The sequence below is a fragment of the Crinia signifera genome, chromosome 9 (genome assembly GCF_055691185.1).
Source record: "Crinia signifera chromosome 9, ASM5569118v1, whole genome shotgun sequence".
NCBI lineage: Eukaryota > Metazoa > Chordata > Amphibia > Anura > Myobatrachidae > Crinia > Crinia signifera.
This window is the reverse complement of record NC_139225.1, coordinates 26,338,918-26,354,422: the sequence shown is the minus strand read 5'-3', so window position 1 is coordinate 26,354,422 and position 15,505 is coordinate 26,338,918. Positions and strand designations below refer to the sequence as shown.

Here is a 15,505-nt window from a genome sequence, read left to right as displayed (position 1 = left end):
CGGCTGTTTATTTCTGTCTCTGCAGGTCAGCTTGGATGGTCGCAGACCGGCAGCAGCTGAGGCTGACCTCATCTCCCAGCATCCTGTGGGGAGTATGTATAAGAGAAATGGCCTTATGGCCAGTGTGATGGTCACCTCTGCAACTCCTGAGGTAAGGCTCCTGTTGATCTGGGCATGCCGCTGGGCCATGTTGAAACATACACACAAGCTTACTTTGGCTGTCCGGGTGGGGTCCGCTGCCAGGCGGAGAGTAAAACTGAAATGATTTATTATTTTCTAAGTACTGTAAATAACATTTTCTGCTCACTTTACTGTGTGCCCGTCTTACATACATGTAATCACAGCAGTTGTTTGATTTTCTCTCCTAAGCATTGTATATACTGTATATGTACCAGTGGATGTTGCTGTATACAGAGCAATTAGTTTTGTTTTAGTTTTGTGGTATGAGGAATTTAATTAATCTCGCATGTTCTGTCAGTGCAACAGTGCCCACCCTCATCACCCACGCCCATAACTTGCAAATGAATTAATCATATTTAAGGTAGAATTCTTACTTAGGGGGATATTCAATCTCCGGCGAGCACCTCCCATCGGGGAGATGCCCTCCGGGCCCTATTCAATGCTATCTCGACAGAACGAGCCCGACATCACTAGCTGTCGGGCTCGTTCTGCCGAGAACAGCCGGGAAGTGACGAGTTGCCGGCTGCAGCTCGCCTCTTCCCGGCCGCTCCCCGCTCCCCGGCAGGCGGGACATTGAATCCCGCCTGCGTGTTCTCGGTCGAGCTGACCGAGAACGGGACTGGGTCACGGCGGTCGAGCAAGCTCGACTGCCGTGACCCTGACATTGAATACCCCCCTTAATCTCCCACCGCCATTCCCGATGGGGGAAAATTCAATGCTGTTCTCCCCGACAGCATTGATCAAGGATCTCGGCAGAACGTGCGCGACTTCACAAGCAGTCGGGCAGGTTCTGCCGAGAACAGTCGGGAATAAAGAAGCTCCTGGCTGCTGCTCGCAGCCACACCCCCTTCTCGGCGCTCGGCAGGCGGGACATTGAATCGCACCTGCAAAATCAAAGTCGATCAGGCCGAGAACGGAACAGGGTCTCGGCTGTCGGGCCAGCCTGACAGTCGTGACCCTACATTGAATACCCCCCCTCAATCTGTTGAACTTTGTGACCAGCTTATTTTTAATATCGGATTTTTGGGGCTATTCCACTTATAACGTGAGCGTCAGAGTTTGTGGGAAAAAAAATTGTTTCATTATTTTGTTTAATTGGTAACTGGTGAAGGGAGGGGGGGCAATGATCTATACAGTGTGGTGTACATCGTATGTAATGAAATGAACAGTACACGGGTGTAAAAAAAATACATCAAGAGGTGGCTACAGTATGTAAAACATTTCTTTATTTTTCATTCGATGCACATTTTTCTTGCTGTAAATACCACTCCACATTGCTCCACTTTCAAGGCGATACTGGTCCGGAGTGGTAACTGTTAATTTACCTTTGCTTGGCCAGGTTTCATGGTTTGGCATAGGACTGTAATAATTGAGAGAGCAGCGTTACCGTGTTTTATCTGATAACGAATTAAAGTTGCACATGTTACGAGTTTTTTCGGAATCTGTTTATTCCTCTTTCAATGGCGAATGGCCAAATATTCTGTCTAAAGTGCTGCGGGATATGTCTGCGCTATATAAATAATATGCTGCCTAGTGTTCTGTACCACTGAAGTGATCGAATTATCCTATCGCATGTTAAAGGAAGGTTTAACTTCAACCCAAGTACCCATTCCGGTTTGGGATTCCTTGTGGTTCAGAATTGGCCTTAGAAATGCATAATGAAAAGAAATAGTCGTTTGCTCCACAGGCTCAGCAGAGAGCACATTATCCAGAGCAGAGAAAACTCTGAGAAGCAAAGTGACATAATGGGGTATATTCAATCACTGTCAAAACTGTCGCCTTGCCGAAAAGACGGCAGTTTTCTACATGACTGTTTTTTTTCCGGCAGGTCGAAATGTTCCGACCTGCTGAAAACCAGGTGGATTGACTGAATAGCCGCAAATCCACCGAAAGGTTTTGGCCGTGATTCCGGTAATCTCAATCAGACATGAAAACATGCCGGATTGAGTCAGGGAGGACGGCGCTGGGTGAGCAGCAGCGGCTTACACGGCACCGCCCTCCTGTCCACCGCCTCTGGTACCCACTGATACCAGGCCCGACACACTCGCCTTTCCTGCCGTCAGGCTGGGAGAGAGCAGCTCACCTGGCTCTGTAGAGCCTCCTGCCGCTGTGCTCACCCGGTTCCCACGCCGGCCCGGTGAGCATCAATGAGCGGACAAATCGGACATCCGGATTTGGTTGCTGATCGAATAGTGGATGCCGCAAAAGAATGCCGGAATGGATCCGGCATCAATTCAATATACCCCAATGTCTAGCTTGCATATAAACAAAAGGTAAACAACCAAATTTTGGGAACTTTTGAGATGCCTGGTCAAATGGTAGTTGTAACCTAGTATTTAAATCCAGAAGTGCCCCCACGTTTGATAAGCCCTCGTCTCTTAACTGAAGGAGTGGTTGAGCTGCTCTCCCTCCTTGAAAACCTAGGTTTTTAAGAATGGTAAAATAATGGTGTCATGGGCTTTGATATTGGTCTTATGATGGTGCAAATGCCACAATCGTCTAGTAGACCACAATAAAGGATTGGAACGGACGTTATCCATTATTTCACTGACCTATGTAAGAATCTGATCAAACTACAATTGTCCAAGAATTCCCCTTCCACAGACACATTAGCGCACAGAACAACCCCATGAGTCCAGTCCGTAAAATGGAGGCGTGGTTGTAATATAATTGTTGTTATTCGCCCTCGTATATAAAATGTGGGCCTCTCTGCCCTATATAATAATGGAAACGGTCATCTGTCAGACCAGACTTAGGTCGACCCTGGAAGGTCGACAGTCCCCAAGGTCGACATGACTTAAGGTCGACATGGTTTTAGGTCGACAGTCATTAGGTCGACATGAGATTTTCACTGTTTTTTGAGCCGACATGTGCCGACAGGTGGTATTTCATGCCCTACCATCCACTAGGGCGTGGTGGGAGAATAAAAGTGTGCCGAGCGCAGCGAGGCACCGTGCCCGAAGCATTGCGAGCGAAGCGAGGGGCTGCAGTTCGACTCCAACTGTGTTCATGTCGACTGTGTCGACATTCGGGTAAAAAAACAGTGAAAAACTCATGTCGACCTAAAACCATGTTGACCTTGAGCCATGTCGACCTTTAACCCTGTCGACCTTGGGGACAGTCGACCTTCCGGGGTCGACCTAATGACTGCAGACCTAAGTCTGTTCTGACAGATGTACCGCTTCCATAATAATATATAAGTAGTTTTATTACTATATAGGGGAGAGAGGACCGCATTTTATATATGAGGGAATAACAGCTTCTGACACACACAAAAACTAATATCTTTCTGCGTGTGCCAGGATCTGTTATTCCCCCTCATATATAAAAATGCGGTCCTCTCTCCCCTATATAATAATACTACTTATTATTCAGAGTGTGCCATGAGCTGTTTTTCCCCCCTCATACATAAAATGCATGTCTCTCTCCCTATAAAGTAATAACACTATTTATTTTAGATCTGTTATTGGTATATGTATGTATGTATGTGTGTGTGTGTGTATGTGTATATATATATATATATATATATATATATATATATATATATATATATATATATATATATATATATATATATATATATATATATATATATATATATATATATAATAATTTTGTACATTCCTAGCCAGTGAGGTGCTCACTCTGGGGTTTTTTTTAGGGCTCTTCTCCGATCATGGCACGGCTGGCACCAGTCAGGGCTCTCCTCCGATCACGGCGCAATGGCGTCAGTCAGATGTCACTGAGTGTCACCTCTGTCAGATCCCTGTGAGTGCCATGTTAGTGAGCCAATGAAAGCTCACAGTCTGGCAGCCAATTAAGAGCCGCAGCTGCCGGTCCCTGAGCTCTGATTGGCTCAGGAACCAGAGCCTTCCACAAGCTCTGATTGGCCCAGGAACCGGAGCTTACTGCATTCGGTACTTGTTTATTATAACAGCGCCCACATTTTCCATCGTAGGGCATTGTACAACCAAAAAATCATGTCGCATCGCATGCGATGTCATTGCATGCGATGCGATGCGACGCGATTGGACCCGATTTTTTTTAATTGTACAGGCACCCAACCAGATGCCTGATTCCTATGTTAAATGCCCCCCCAGACCCGATTTTTAATTGTATACCCACCCTGATGGGTAAGGACTATGTTAAATTGCCCCCCCCATTGTTCACGCCACCCCACTATCAACGCCAACCCGAAGCGTGACGAGCACAGCGGTACGCGTCCTCCGACCTTTTCATACCCCCACTATCCATGTCGGCGTGGAGTTGATTTTATATAGTGTTGCGAGCCCCGCAAGGGGACGCGGATAACTTCATATATATTCCGCATCCCCTCTCGGGGCTCGCCATGCTTCGGGCTCAGTGGCTCGCTGTGCTCGCCACACTATATATATTTGTTTATTTATTTATTTATTAACAGTTTCTTATATAGCGCATACAAATTCCGCAGCGCTGTACAGAGCATAGTTATGAGCAAACACAAAACAAATTACATTACAAGACCGTTTAGGACAAGTACATGGTTAATACAGATAGTTGCATCAGGGGACAGGACACTGAAGCAATTATCAGGGTGGCAGTGGTTTATATATTCTAAGAAAGGCACATGAGGAGAGAGGGCCCTGCTCGTGAGAGCTTACATTCTAAAGGGGAGGGTTAGACAGACAAGGGTGACACAGAAGGGGGAGAGGTGAGCATAAACAGGTTAGGATGAGAGATGGTCAGGTTTTATGCTAAAGTCAACTCCACGCCGACATGGATAGTGGGGGTATGAAAAGGTCGGAGAACGCGTACCGCCGCCCCTCGTGGGCTCGCTGCACTCCCCACACTTCGGGTTGACGTTGATAGTGGGGTGTTGTTAACAATGGGGGGGCATTTAACAGTCATTACCCATCAGGGTGGGTATACAATTAAAAATCGGGTCTGGGCGGGCATTTAACTTGGGAATAAGCCCATATCTGGCATGATCGCGTCACGTCGCATTGCATGCCATTATAATGGCATATGATGTGACGCGATATTAAAATTGTATACTCACGCCCGAGGAAAGGCTCAAACCTTAATTAGTGGCATGCGATACGATGGGCGCCGTGATAATACACAAGTACCCTGCATTCTCCTATTGGCTCAGGAACCAGGGCCTTAATTAAAATACCAAAAGTCTCTTTTAGCTCTACTTAGGTTGGCGCAGAGCTCGCGGGCCGTGAAAGCAGGCGGCCAGGGTCGCATGCCGCCCGCGGGCCGCGAGTTTGACATGCCTGTGCTAAAGTATAGTAGCTCTTCTGTGAGATGGGACTGAGCTGGTGTGTAGCTCTGCAGCCATGAAACCTAGATATTCCCCTCTGTACAACCCTACTGTTACTGTGTCACTACGGAGACTGCCGGCTTCCGGTGTGTGTAGCTGTGGCCAGACCCACGAATTATACGGCCACGTAGTGTTTACACGTGTCGGCATAGACCTTATTACTTGGCATCTATTTTTTTTTTACTTTTATCACGGTTGACTTTTCAATGGTCTACTTAGACATTGTGAGTCATCAGGATCCCAAATAAAACACCAGTTTGAGTTTGTGCGGTATCCTAGAGGGCGCGTGACCGAGAGAAGCTTTCACTTTGATTGGTGTACCACCATCAAACAACTTTTGTTTAAATGAAATGATGCTGCCATGGTAACAACCAGTCCTAGGTCCGCAGTGGTCATCAGAGAACCTTCTATACCAATACCTGGCTGCTAGTTTCTGCTGTGTTCTATAAATAGCACCTTACGTCGGCCTGAGGTATAACAACCATTTAGGCCAGATGTCTTCCTGGTGGGGAACAGATTTCTCTGTGTGGATACAAAACTTTTAGTTTGATGAATGTACTATTGACGCACATAAATCTGTTCTCGGAGGGTTGTCAATTGCCAGAAGCCACAGCACCGACCCCTATACAGCACCACTTCACCGAGCCGGCTTGGCAGCCGCTGACCCCTTCAGTGCAGGATTTCAAAGATAAATAGAACTTTTTTTTTAATGATGATTATTATTATTTTTTTTTTACAAAGCTTCAGTCATCTCTCCCATACACACATCATCAGGGTAATTTGTTGTAAACCTTCTACTTAATGGCCTTTCTGTCTCCCGACCTGTGTACAGAGCCTACAGATTAATGTTGCATGACTGTTTTCAAGGCTTGGGTTTACATTCCCAGCCACACGCAACCTGTAACAGTTGGACGTTGTTGACCAGTGGGGTTTACCAAGTGTCCTCCGTGTAAATTCCAGTCATTTGGACGGTTACTGAACCAGACGGCCCTTTCTTGCCGTCTGGCCTTACTGGAAATCAATTTGAAGTGTAAAAGAAAATAAAATAAGCTTCTTTCTTATAATCCTCTTTGGTCAGACATGGTTGGTAGAAGAAGGAGTGATGAGAGTATGTCTTGTCTGACGGGGGGAAGGTGTAACGGGAAGACCAGTAATATAACCAGCGCTGTAATTACAGGAACATTCAAATGTGGCTATAAATCTATGGGGTATTCACAATCCTTACAGTGGGGTCCAGTCTGACCGGAGAGTATATGTCTCTCATGCTCTGTCACCCCTCAGCAGCAGGCCCCCATGTAATGGGATACAGTCGCCAGGTCGACATACATTAGGTCGAAAGGTCGACGCAATTATTTAGGTCAACAATGGGAAGATCGCCAGTCAAAATGTCCACAAGAGTTTTTCACGTTTTTTGAGCCGACTTGTGCTGACAGACGGTATTTAACACCCTGCCGTCCACTAGGGCTTGTGTCAACTTCCAACTGTCAACCTTAGTCATGTCGACCTATTTCGTGTGTCAACTTAAACCCTGTCAACCTTTAGTGGTGGAGCGAATGTATTCATACAGTCGTCCCTATGACACATTCCCCCTGTGATAAGCTTCCATAACACAGCAGACAGAGACTGACTGACAGATTTCAGACTTGCTGTGCAGAGATGCACTGTGTGAGCGAGCTGATTCCTACCCAGGGGTGCTGCGAGTACAGTAACCTGAACACCAACAGAGTCGGATATTTTTTTGCCTACTGGGCGGGTAATATTTTAACTGCACAATGTATATCTGACGTGATTTATGATCTGCAAACAGAATTAACAGTTAGGTTAGAATGCAGGGGAGCAGCGGGCAGCTGTGCTGGTGGGTCCGTAGCTGAATTTGTCACCATAGTGCGGCTTCTGCAGATTTCCACTTAGTAAATGTCCCCTGCGTTTCATTTCTCCCGTTACATCACGCGCAATGATTGCTCGTCACCTGGTCTTACCCCTTGGACTGATAAATCATAGCTGCACTTATCGCTGCTGAGCCTTGGGGATTGTGACTGTTGGTGGCACCCTGGATGGAGTGATGTAGATGGGGATGGCATGGCAAGATGAGGCAGTGTGATAGGTGTTATTGAATAGTGGGATGTCATGATGGGGTGGCACTGTGTATTGGCATGTATGGGTGATGATGCGAGTGACATGGTGGGGTGATGTTGTGGTGGACATGATGGTGTGGCAATTTGGGATGATATTGTGGGATGGCTTTGTGGATTGGCACAGATAGGAGATATAGTGGAATGGTACCGTGGATTGGCACAGAGGGGAAATATAGTGGGGAGGCATTGTGGATTAGCACAGAGGGGTGATATAGAGGGATGGTATGGCACTGTGGCTTGGCATGGAGGGGTGATGATGCGAGTGACATGATGGGGTGGCACTGTGGATTGACATTTAGGGGTGATATAGAGAGACGGCATTGTGGATTGGCATGGTGGGGTGATGCTGTGGGTGACTTGGTGGGATGGTACAGGGTGCTGTCATGATGGGGTTTCATTGTGGGAAATAATGTGCCCGCAAATTCTGCCTCCTTTTAACATCATAAAATAAAAACAAAGTTTATTATAAGTTTCATATAATGGCAACGCTTGAATTCATATAACTCTGTCTGCAAAGATCTATCCATTAGTGCTTCGAGCATCTCTCAGATCTGCGGCTTTAATGGAAAATGCCGTTCACATGTAATAAAATGATACGCCACTATATCGAGACCAGATGTTCCGCCAGCTGTACGTCATCATCAGAGCATTGAGGGCATTTCCCCTTTACAGGTGTTTATGATGCTCTGTAATTATCCGGTTATTGTAGTCTAACTATAGGGGAGTCTCCAGCCTGGGAGAGGGGGGGGGGGGGGGGTCTAGGGATTGGGGAGTCTCCAGCCTGGAAGAGGGGGGTCTAGGGATTGGGGAGTCTCCAGTCTGGAAGAGGGGGTCTAGGGATTGGGGAGTTTCCAGCCTGGGAGAGGGGGGTCTAGGGATTGGGAAGTCTCCAGCCTGGAAGAGGGGGGTCTGGGGATTGGGGAGTCTTCAGCCTGGAAGAGGGGGGTCTAGGGATTGGGGAGTCTCCAGCCTGGGAGAGGGGGGTCTAGGGGTTGGGGAGTCTCCAGCCTGAGAGCGGAGAGGATTGGGGAGGCTTCAGCCTGGGAGAGGGGTCTAGGAATAAGGGAGACTCGAGCATTGGGGAGGCTTCAGCCTGGGAGGGAGTACTAGGAACAGTGGAGTCTCCAGCCCGGAACAAGGCGGTCTAAACTTCCAGTTGTTGCACAATTTTTTTTTCTCCAGTCATGTACTGTAGTTTTATACCCGTATTGTCACCCATCATAACATAAGTTATAGACATTCTCTTCATTTCTGGCATGGTGAAAAAAAGTACCCAAACCGTTATTTTTATATTACATGTAACACGAGAATATGTAGATAATAATAGCATACCGTACAGCACTATATAATGGAAGGAACGATTAGTGATGTGTCGGTGAGGACAGGGCAGCATGTGATAGGGGCAGAGACCTGATGTGAGGAGAGGAATGGAGTCAGCAGGAAGCCACAGACTGAGAGATATATAGTGGGAGGAGCAGAGTCCCACAGCAGCACAGAGTATATCAGGATATGTTTAAGTTCATGCATCCAATATTTGCCTCTGATAGTTTGCTGTAAAAAAAAAACCAAAAACTATACATTATAGCATTGTATAAAAAAAAAAAAAAAGGACCAGTGCTTTCTTAGTGGGATGATGCATTGACCCTATTCATATACTGTCATTTAGAATTGTCCGTGTAGACAGAATGGTGCTCACTACAGTTACCGTCTCCCTTTTCTGTTTGCAGGGAAGCAGCAGTTCGGACTCTCTGGACGGGCACGGTTCCGACTATGCCAATAAGAGCTATGACGCTGTGGTGTTTGACGTACTAAAAGTGACACCTGAGGAGTTTGCAGTGAGTACAGGTTATTCCTCCTGGTCTGGTCTTCTTTTCTGAGAAACTAAGGAAGATCTAAGGGTTCGCAGTTGTTAATTCGATCACATGTACCCACTGTCCTTTTCTAGACCTATAAAACATTTATTGGACGTTGCTGCTTATTAAATGTCCCGGCTACGTTATGCTGTGTGGTTACTGTACCATTACGTGCTTGTATGGAGTCCTCCTTGCAATCCTATGTACAGACTGTGATAAGGCCCAAAGGTCTGCAATCAACACCTGTATTCCAGGGACCGTGTCTGTAATGTTACTGGTGGCAGAACTACTTATATTCCAGGGACCGTGTCTGTAATGTTACTGGTGGCATATGACCTGTATTCCAGGGACCGTGTCTAATACTACCGGTGGCATATGACCTGTATTCCAGGGACCGTGTCTAATACTACCGCTGGCATATGACCTGTATTCCAGGGACCGTGTCTAATACTACCGCTGGCATATGACCTGTATTCCAGGGACCGTGTCTAATACTACCGGTGGCATATGACCTGTATTCCAGGGACCGTGTCTAATACTACCGGTGGCATATGACCTGTATTCCAGGGACCTTGTCTAATACTACCAGTGGCATATGACTCGTATTCCAGGGACCGTGTCTATTAGTACCGGTGGCAAAACTACCCGTATTCCAGAAACCGTGTCTGTAATTTTACTGGTGGCAAAATAACCTCTATTCCTTGGACCGTGTCTGTAATGTTACCGGTGGCAGAACAACCTGTATTCCCGGGACCGTGTCTGTAATGTTATTGGTGGCAGAACTACCTGTATTCCAGGGACCGTGTCTGTAATATTACCAATGGCTAAGTCTGTAATGTTATCGTGTGGGGGGTTTTCATGGTAGAGTAAACTGTTGTCGGGGGATTAATCACCCATGAAACCTGTTTTTGTTCATGATGTCTTTGTTCTGTTCTAGAGCCAGATCACCCTAATGGACGCACCAGTATTTAAAGCTATTTTGCCTGAGGTAAGTTCCATTTGCCGTTCTCTGCCCACCATTGCTGTGAGTTTTATATTCTGTTTGTATGTAGTTGTTTTCTGTTACAATCGGACATCGTATTGTGTTACCTACTGTGGATAGGAACAAACTCCCACGTGTGCCAGCAGCCGAGGCACTTACTGATAAGCCAACTTGGGTATGCCGAGGGCACGGACCACCGGTTCGGGCCAGATATATATTCTACATATAAAGTATATTTCATGTAGTGCAGCGAATTGATGTTAATTGGATATAAGTCATTCCTCTGGTAAAGGGTTTGTGCCCGAGTGTCCCTTATCCAGGAGTTAAATGTTAGTAAACATGTTTGGGGCTCCGGTGACCACTTTCCGCCAGACGGTCTCCTGTCGTGGCGGTACCAGCGGATTACAGGCCTGGCTGCACGGTATTATTTTCTCTGAATTTCATTAAATATGGAACCTTAGAACATAGAGTAACTCCCCCTCCTCCCCCCGTTCCTATTAAAGCTACCTAATTTACAGTTTAATTGGCTGGAACAAACGTGCGCTGAGGAAAACCGTATTAAACGTTACGCGAGATGGAAACGAGCGGATTACCAGTCACTGGTTTATTAATTTTTACTATAAGCAGAGCTTTAATTTGTGGGAATTATCTCTTAATCAAAATTGACATATAGGTCATGTTAGAAGAAGTGTTGTAGTCCTGCATTGTGAAGTGCAACAAAGAGGAAGAATTCAATTTGGTTTAGCAGATTTGGTCATGTTTAGTCACCTGTGTTGCAATTCGGCGTTTGCCGGCTGCGTCGTTCCTCAATATAACAAACAGAGCAAACCAAGATGAAGAGGAGGGTGAAGTGAAGACAGGTTTTGTAATTATGTATTCAGTGTAGCCAATTAGGAGCTTTCGTAAGTACACACCCTTCCCCTCCGATGTGCAGTGTAATAGGGATGCGGTTATCATGTGCTGGCATTAAATAAATTGATGCGGTCAGCTGCTATGCCGATCGGTAGGTAAGCGGAGTGGGTTAGGCCGGGAAGGGTGGATTAGGTGTAGGTACCAGTGGAGGGATTTAGGGTTTGGTTACAGGAAGGGGAAGTTACGGTCTGGCTGCAGGAAGGGGGGTGGTGGTTACGGTTAGGCTGCGTGAAGGGAGGGTTAGTTGGGCCTTTGTTGGGATTCCTTCCGTTGGTATACCGGCATCTGTTTTCTGACCGCCGGTCATCCAGACATATCCCAGGCTAAACTAGAGTTCCGACCAGTGCAAGATGATGGTCATGAATTTAGAACTTTGAAGACCAGAAAGGCGGCGATCTTTTGAACACTGCCAGGATAACATGGAAGCACCCAGCTGTTTACCACACTTTCTGATGGACCTGGGGATTGGGGATCTGGGGAGTTTTCGGGTATGGCTGGAATCCAATTTACTTCTACTGTTTTGGTGCAGATACTGTTCCAGACTAGACGTTCCCAAGTACCGTACAATATCGCCCTATCCATGCTGCTCCTCATGCCACCATACCGTATTAGGAGGGCCTGATGGTGCAATCTTATCTTGGGCACACACTTGGATGACGGATCAGCCGCTCGGCTTCGCACTGATCAAGCTAACCATTGGCAAAGCTTTATCTTGTCCATACACACTTACCAATGGTCTTCCCGATTTATATCTGGCCAATAATTCCGTTTGTATATACCCACAAACTTGTGACGTAAGATTCCGTGACCAATATGTAATTCAATCACTCTGACGCACGTACATACCCACAGTTGTGCCATTATACCTGCATTTGGGGCGATGCGCTGCCAACGTGATAGATAGCAAAATTATATAGCTTAACCCTTTCAGGTCCAACGTCGTCAGGCTCAACAGCCCTAGCGCTACTAGCAGATCCAATGGTGGCCACTTTAAAGTAAGAACATTAATATCCTTCAACGTTCAATGTAGACCATTTTTTAATAAAATAACATTTAGAATCAATTTAACCCCTTCCCGCCGCAGCCAGTTTTTGCCTTCCTGACAGAGCCCTTTTTTTCAAATCTGACAGGTATCACTTAAGTGGGGATAACTTTTTTTTGCTTTTACTTATCCCAGTGATTTTGAGATTGTTTTCTCGTGACACATTGTACTTCAAGTTAGTGGTAAATTTTCGTCGATACAGTCTGTGTTTTTTTGTGAAAAATACCAAAATGTCGTAAAAAAATGGAAAATTTTGCAATTTTCTGCTTGTGAGACAAATAATCATACCACTCAAAATAGTTAATAACTAACATAGACCATATGTCTACTTTATGTTGCCATCATTATTTCAACCTCCTTTTAATTTTTTTGGACACTAGGAGGCTTAAAATATGAATAGCAAATTCTCAAATTTTCAAGAAAATTTCAAACACTGATTTTTTTAGGGACCAGTTCAGTTCTGATGTGACTTTGAGGGACTTGTATGTGAGACACCCCCATAAATAATGCCATTTCAAAAACTGCACCCCTCACAGTATTCAAAACAGCATTTTGGAAGTTTGTTAACCCTTTAGGTGTTTCACAGGAATTAAAACAAAGTGTAGGTGAAATTTCAAAATTTCATTTTTTTTGCAGATTTGCAATTTTAATAAATTTTTCTAAGGAACACAGTAGATTTTACTAGAGAAATGTGACTAAAAATTGATTCCCCCAATTCTTTTGTTTTTCATAAATATCCTATATGTGGCCCTAGTGTGCACGTTGACCAAACCACAGGCTTCATAATAGAAGGAGCACCTACTTGATTTTGGAGCCTCCTTTTTATGAGATTATTTTTTAGGCACCATGTAGGTTTCTAGGCACCATAAGATGCTAAAAGTTAGGAACCCCCCCACAAGTGACCCCATTTTGCAAACTACACCCCTCAGGGAATTCATCTAGGGGTATAATGTACATTTCAAACCCCCAGGGGTTTCACCAATTGTGGTACAACTGGGCAGTGAAAATGAAAAATTAAATTTTTTACACAAAAATGCAGTTCTGGCTCAAAATTTTTCATTTTCACAAGGAATGAAGGAGACAAAGCACCCCAAAATCTGTGCCCCAATTTCTCCCGAATACGGCAATGCCTCACATGTGACCAAAAAATACCATTTGGGTGCATGGCAGGACTCAGAAGGGAAGGAGTGATTTTTGTATTTTGCAGCTCAGATTCTGGTGGAATTTTGGTGGGTGCTATGTCGCATTAGCAAGACCCCCAAAGCACCAATACAGTGGAAGCCCCCCACAAGTGACCCCATTTTGCAAACTACACCCCTCAGGGAATTCATCTAGGGGTATAGTGTACATTTCAAACCCCCAGGGGTTTCACCAATTTTGATACAACTGGGCTGTGCAAATGAAAAATTACATTTTTTTACACAAAAATGCAGTTCTGGCTCAAAATTTTTCATTTTCACAAGGAATAAAGGAGACAAAGCACCCCAAAATCTGTGCCCCAATTTCTCCCGAGTACGGCAATGCCTCACATGTGACCAAAAAATACCATTTGGGTGCATGGCAGGACTCAGAAGGGAAGGAGTGATTTTTGTATTTTGCAGCTCAGATTCTGGTGGAATTTTGGTGGGTGCTATGTCGCATTAGCAAGACCCCCAAAGCACCAATACAGTGGAAGCCCCCCACAAGTGACCCCATTTTGCAAACTACACCCCTCAGGGAATTCATCTAGGGGTATAATGTACATTTCAAACCCCCCGGGGTTTCACCAATTGTGGTACAACTGGGCAGTGAAAATGAAAAATTAAATTTTTTACACAAAAATGCAGTTCTGGCTCAAAATTTTTCATTTTCACAAGGAATGAAGGAGACAAAGCACCCCAAAATCTGTGCCCCAATTTCTCCCGAGTACGGCAATGCCTCACATGTGACCAAAAAATACCATTTGGGTGCATGGCAGGACTCAGAAGGGAAGGAGTGATTTTTGGATTTTGCGGCTCAGATTCTGGTGGAATGAATGGTGGGTGCTATGTGGCATTAGCAAGACCCCCGAAGCACGGTGAAATTATGAACCTAATAATCCATAGATGTGTGGTATATTTTAAAACACTCCTTTATACATAGGCCGGGTTTGTCGGGGCAAGTGTCACACTGGAAAATAGTTTGCTTTCTTATTCCCTTTTTATAGCAAACTTTGCACCTTTTTTGTGTCCTGCCCTTTTTTCCAGTGGAGGGGATTTCATCAGGAAAATGCTGCCCTGGTACAATACGGGGGCCAGTACTAGAAGTACTGGGGCCCTCTGCCTGCTGGTTCCCAAATATTAGGCCCTTTATGACTTCCTCTTGAAAGTGCATAAATGTCCCCCTCTGGCTGGTAGAACGGAATAGCACGTAAGCGTTATACAGTGCCATCTGGATGATATACACGGCCAGCTTCTTGTACCAGATTTTTGTTTTCCGCAGGGCACTGTACGGCTTCAGTACCTGATCTGAAAGATCCACTCCGCCCATGTACCTATTGTAATCCAGGATACAATTAGGTTTTGAGGTGTGGGTACTGGTACCTCGTACAGGGACGGAGGTGGTACTGTCTCCGTGAATTGTTGTCAGTATAAGGACATCCCTCTTGTCCTTATATTTGACCAACAACATATTTTCGGTGCATATTCCCCTGCTTTCACCCCTTCTCATTACTTGGGCAATGTGCGTTTTTGGGAGGCCTCTTTGGTTCTTGCGCACAGTACCGCAAGCTGCTGTACCTCTTGAACCAAGGGCCTTAAACAGGGGGATGCTGGTGTAAAAGTTATCCACATAGAGGTGATAACCTTTATCCAGGAAGGGGTGCACTAAATCCCAGACAATTTTTCCACTAACACCTACGAGGGAGGGGGGGCATTCTGGCGGTTCAATTCTTGAATCCTTCCCTTCATATACCCTAAACCTGTGAGTGTACCCTGAGGTGCTTTCACACAGCTTATACATTTTTATGCCATACCTTGCCCTCTTACTGGGAAGGTACTGGCGGAATTTAACCCTTCCTTTAAAATGTATAAGGGACTCGTCTATGCAAATGAATTTATCTGGGATGTACATCTCTTC

The 15,505-nt window shown here is 45.5% G+C and overlaps 1 protein-coding gene across 5 annotated transcripts in view; it reads left to right on the top strand.

Moving 5' to 3' along the window:
- Positions 1–15,505, top strand: part of RALGPS1 (Ral GEF with PH domain and SH3 binding motif 1) — a 293,688-nt gene that overhangs the window by 42,668 nt on the left and 235,515 nt on the right. For all 5 annotated transcript variants that reach the window (XM_083158617.1, XM_083158616.1, XM_083158619.1 and 2 more), the window contains exons 3-5: positions 26–151; positions 9,348–9,455; positions 10,411–10,461. In XM_083158617.1, the coding sequence (XP_083014743.1) occupies positions 95–151; positions 9,348–9,455; positions 10,411–10,461 (216 nt within the window). In that variant the 5' untranslated portion in view covers positions 26–94. The remainder of the gene's footprint in view (positions 1–25; positions 152–9,347; positions 9,456–10,410; positions 10,462–15,505) is intronic.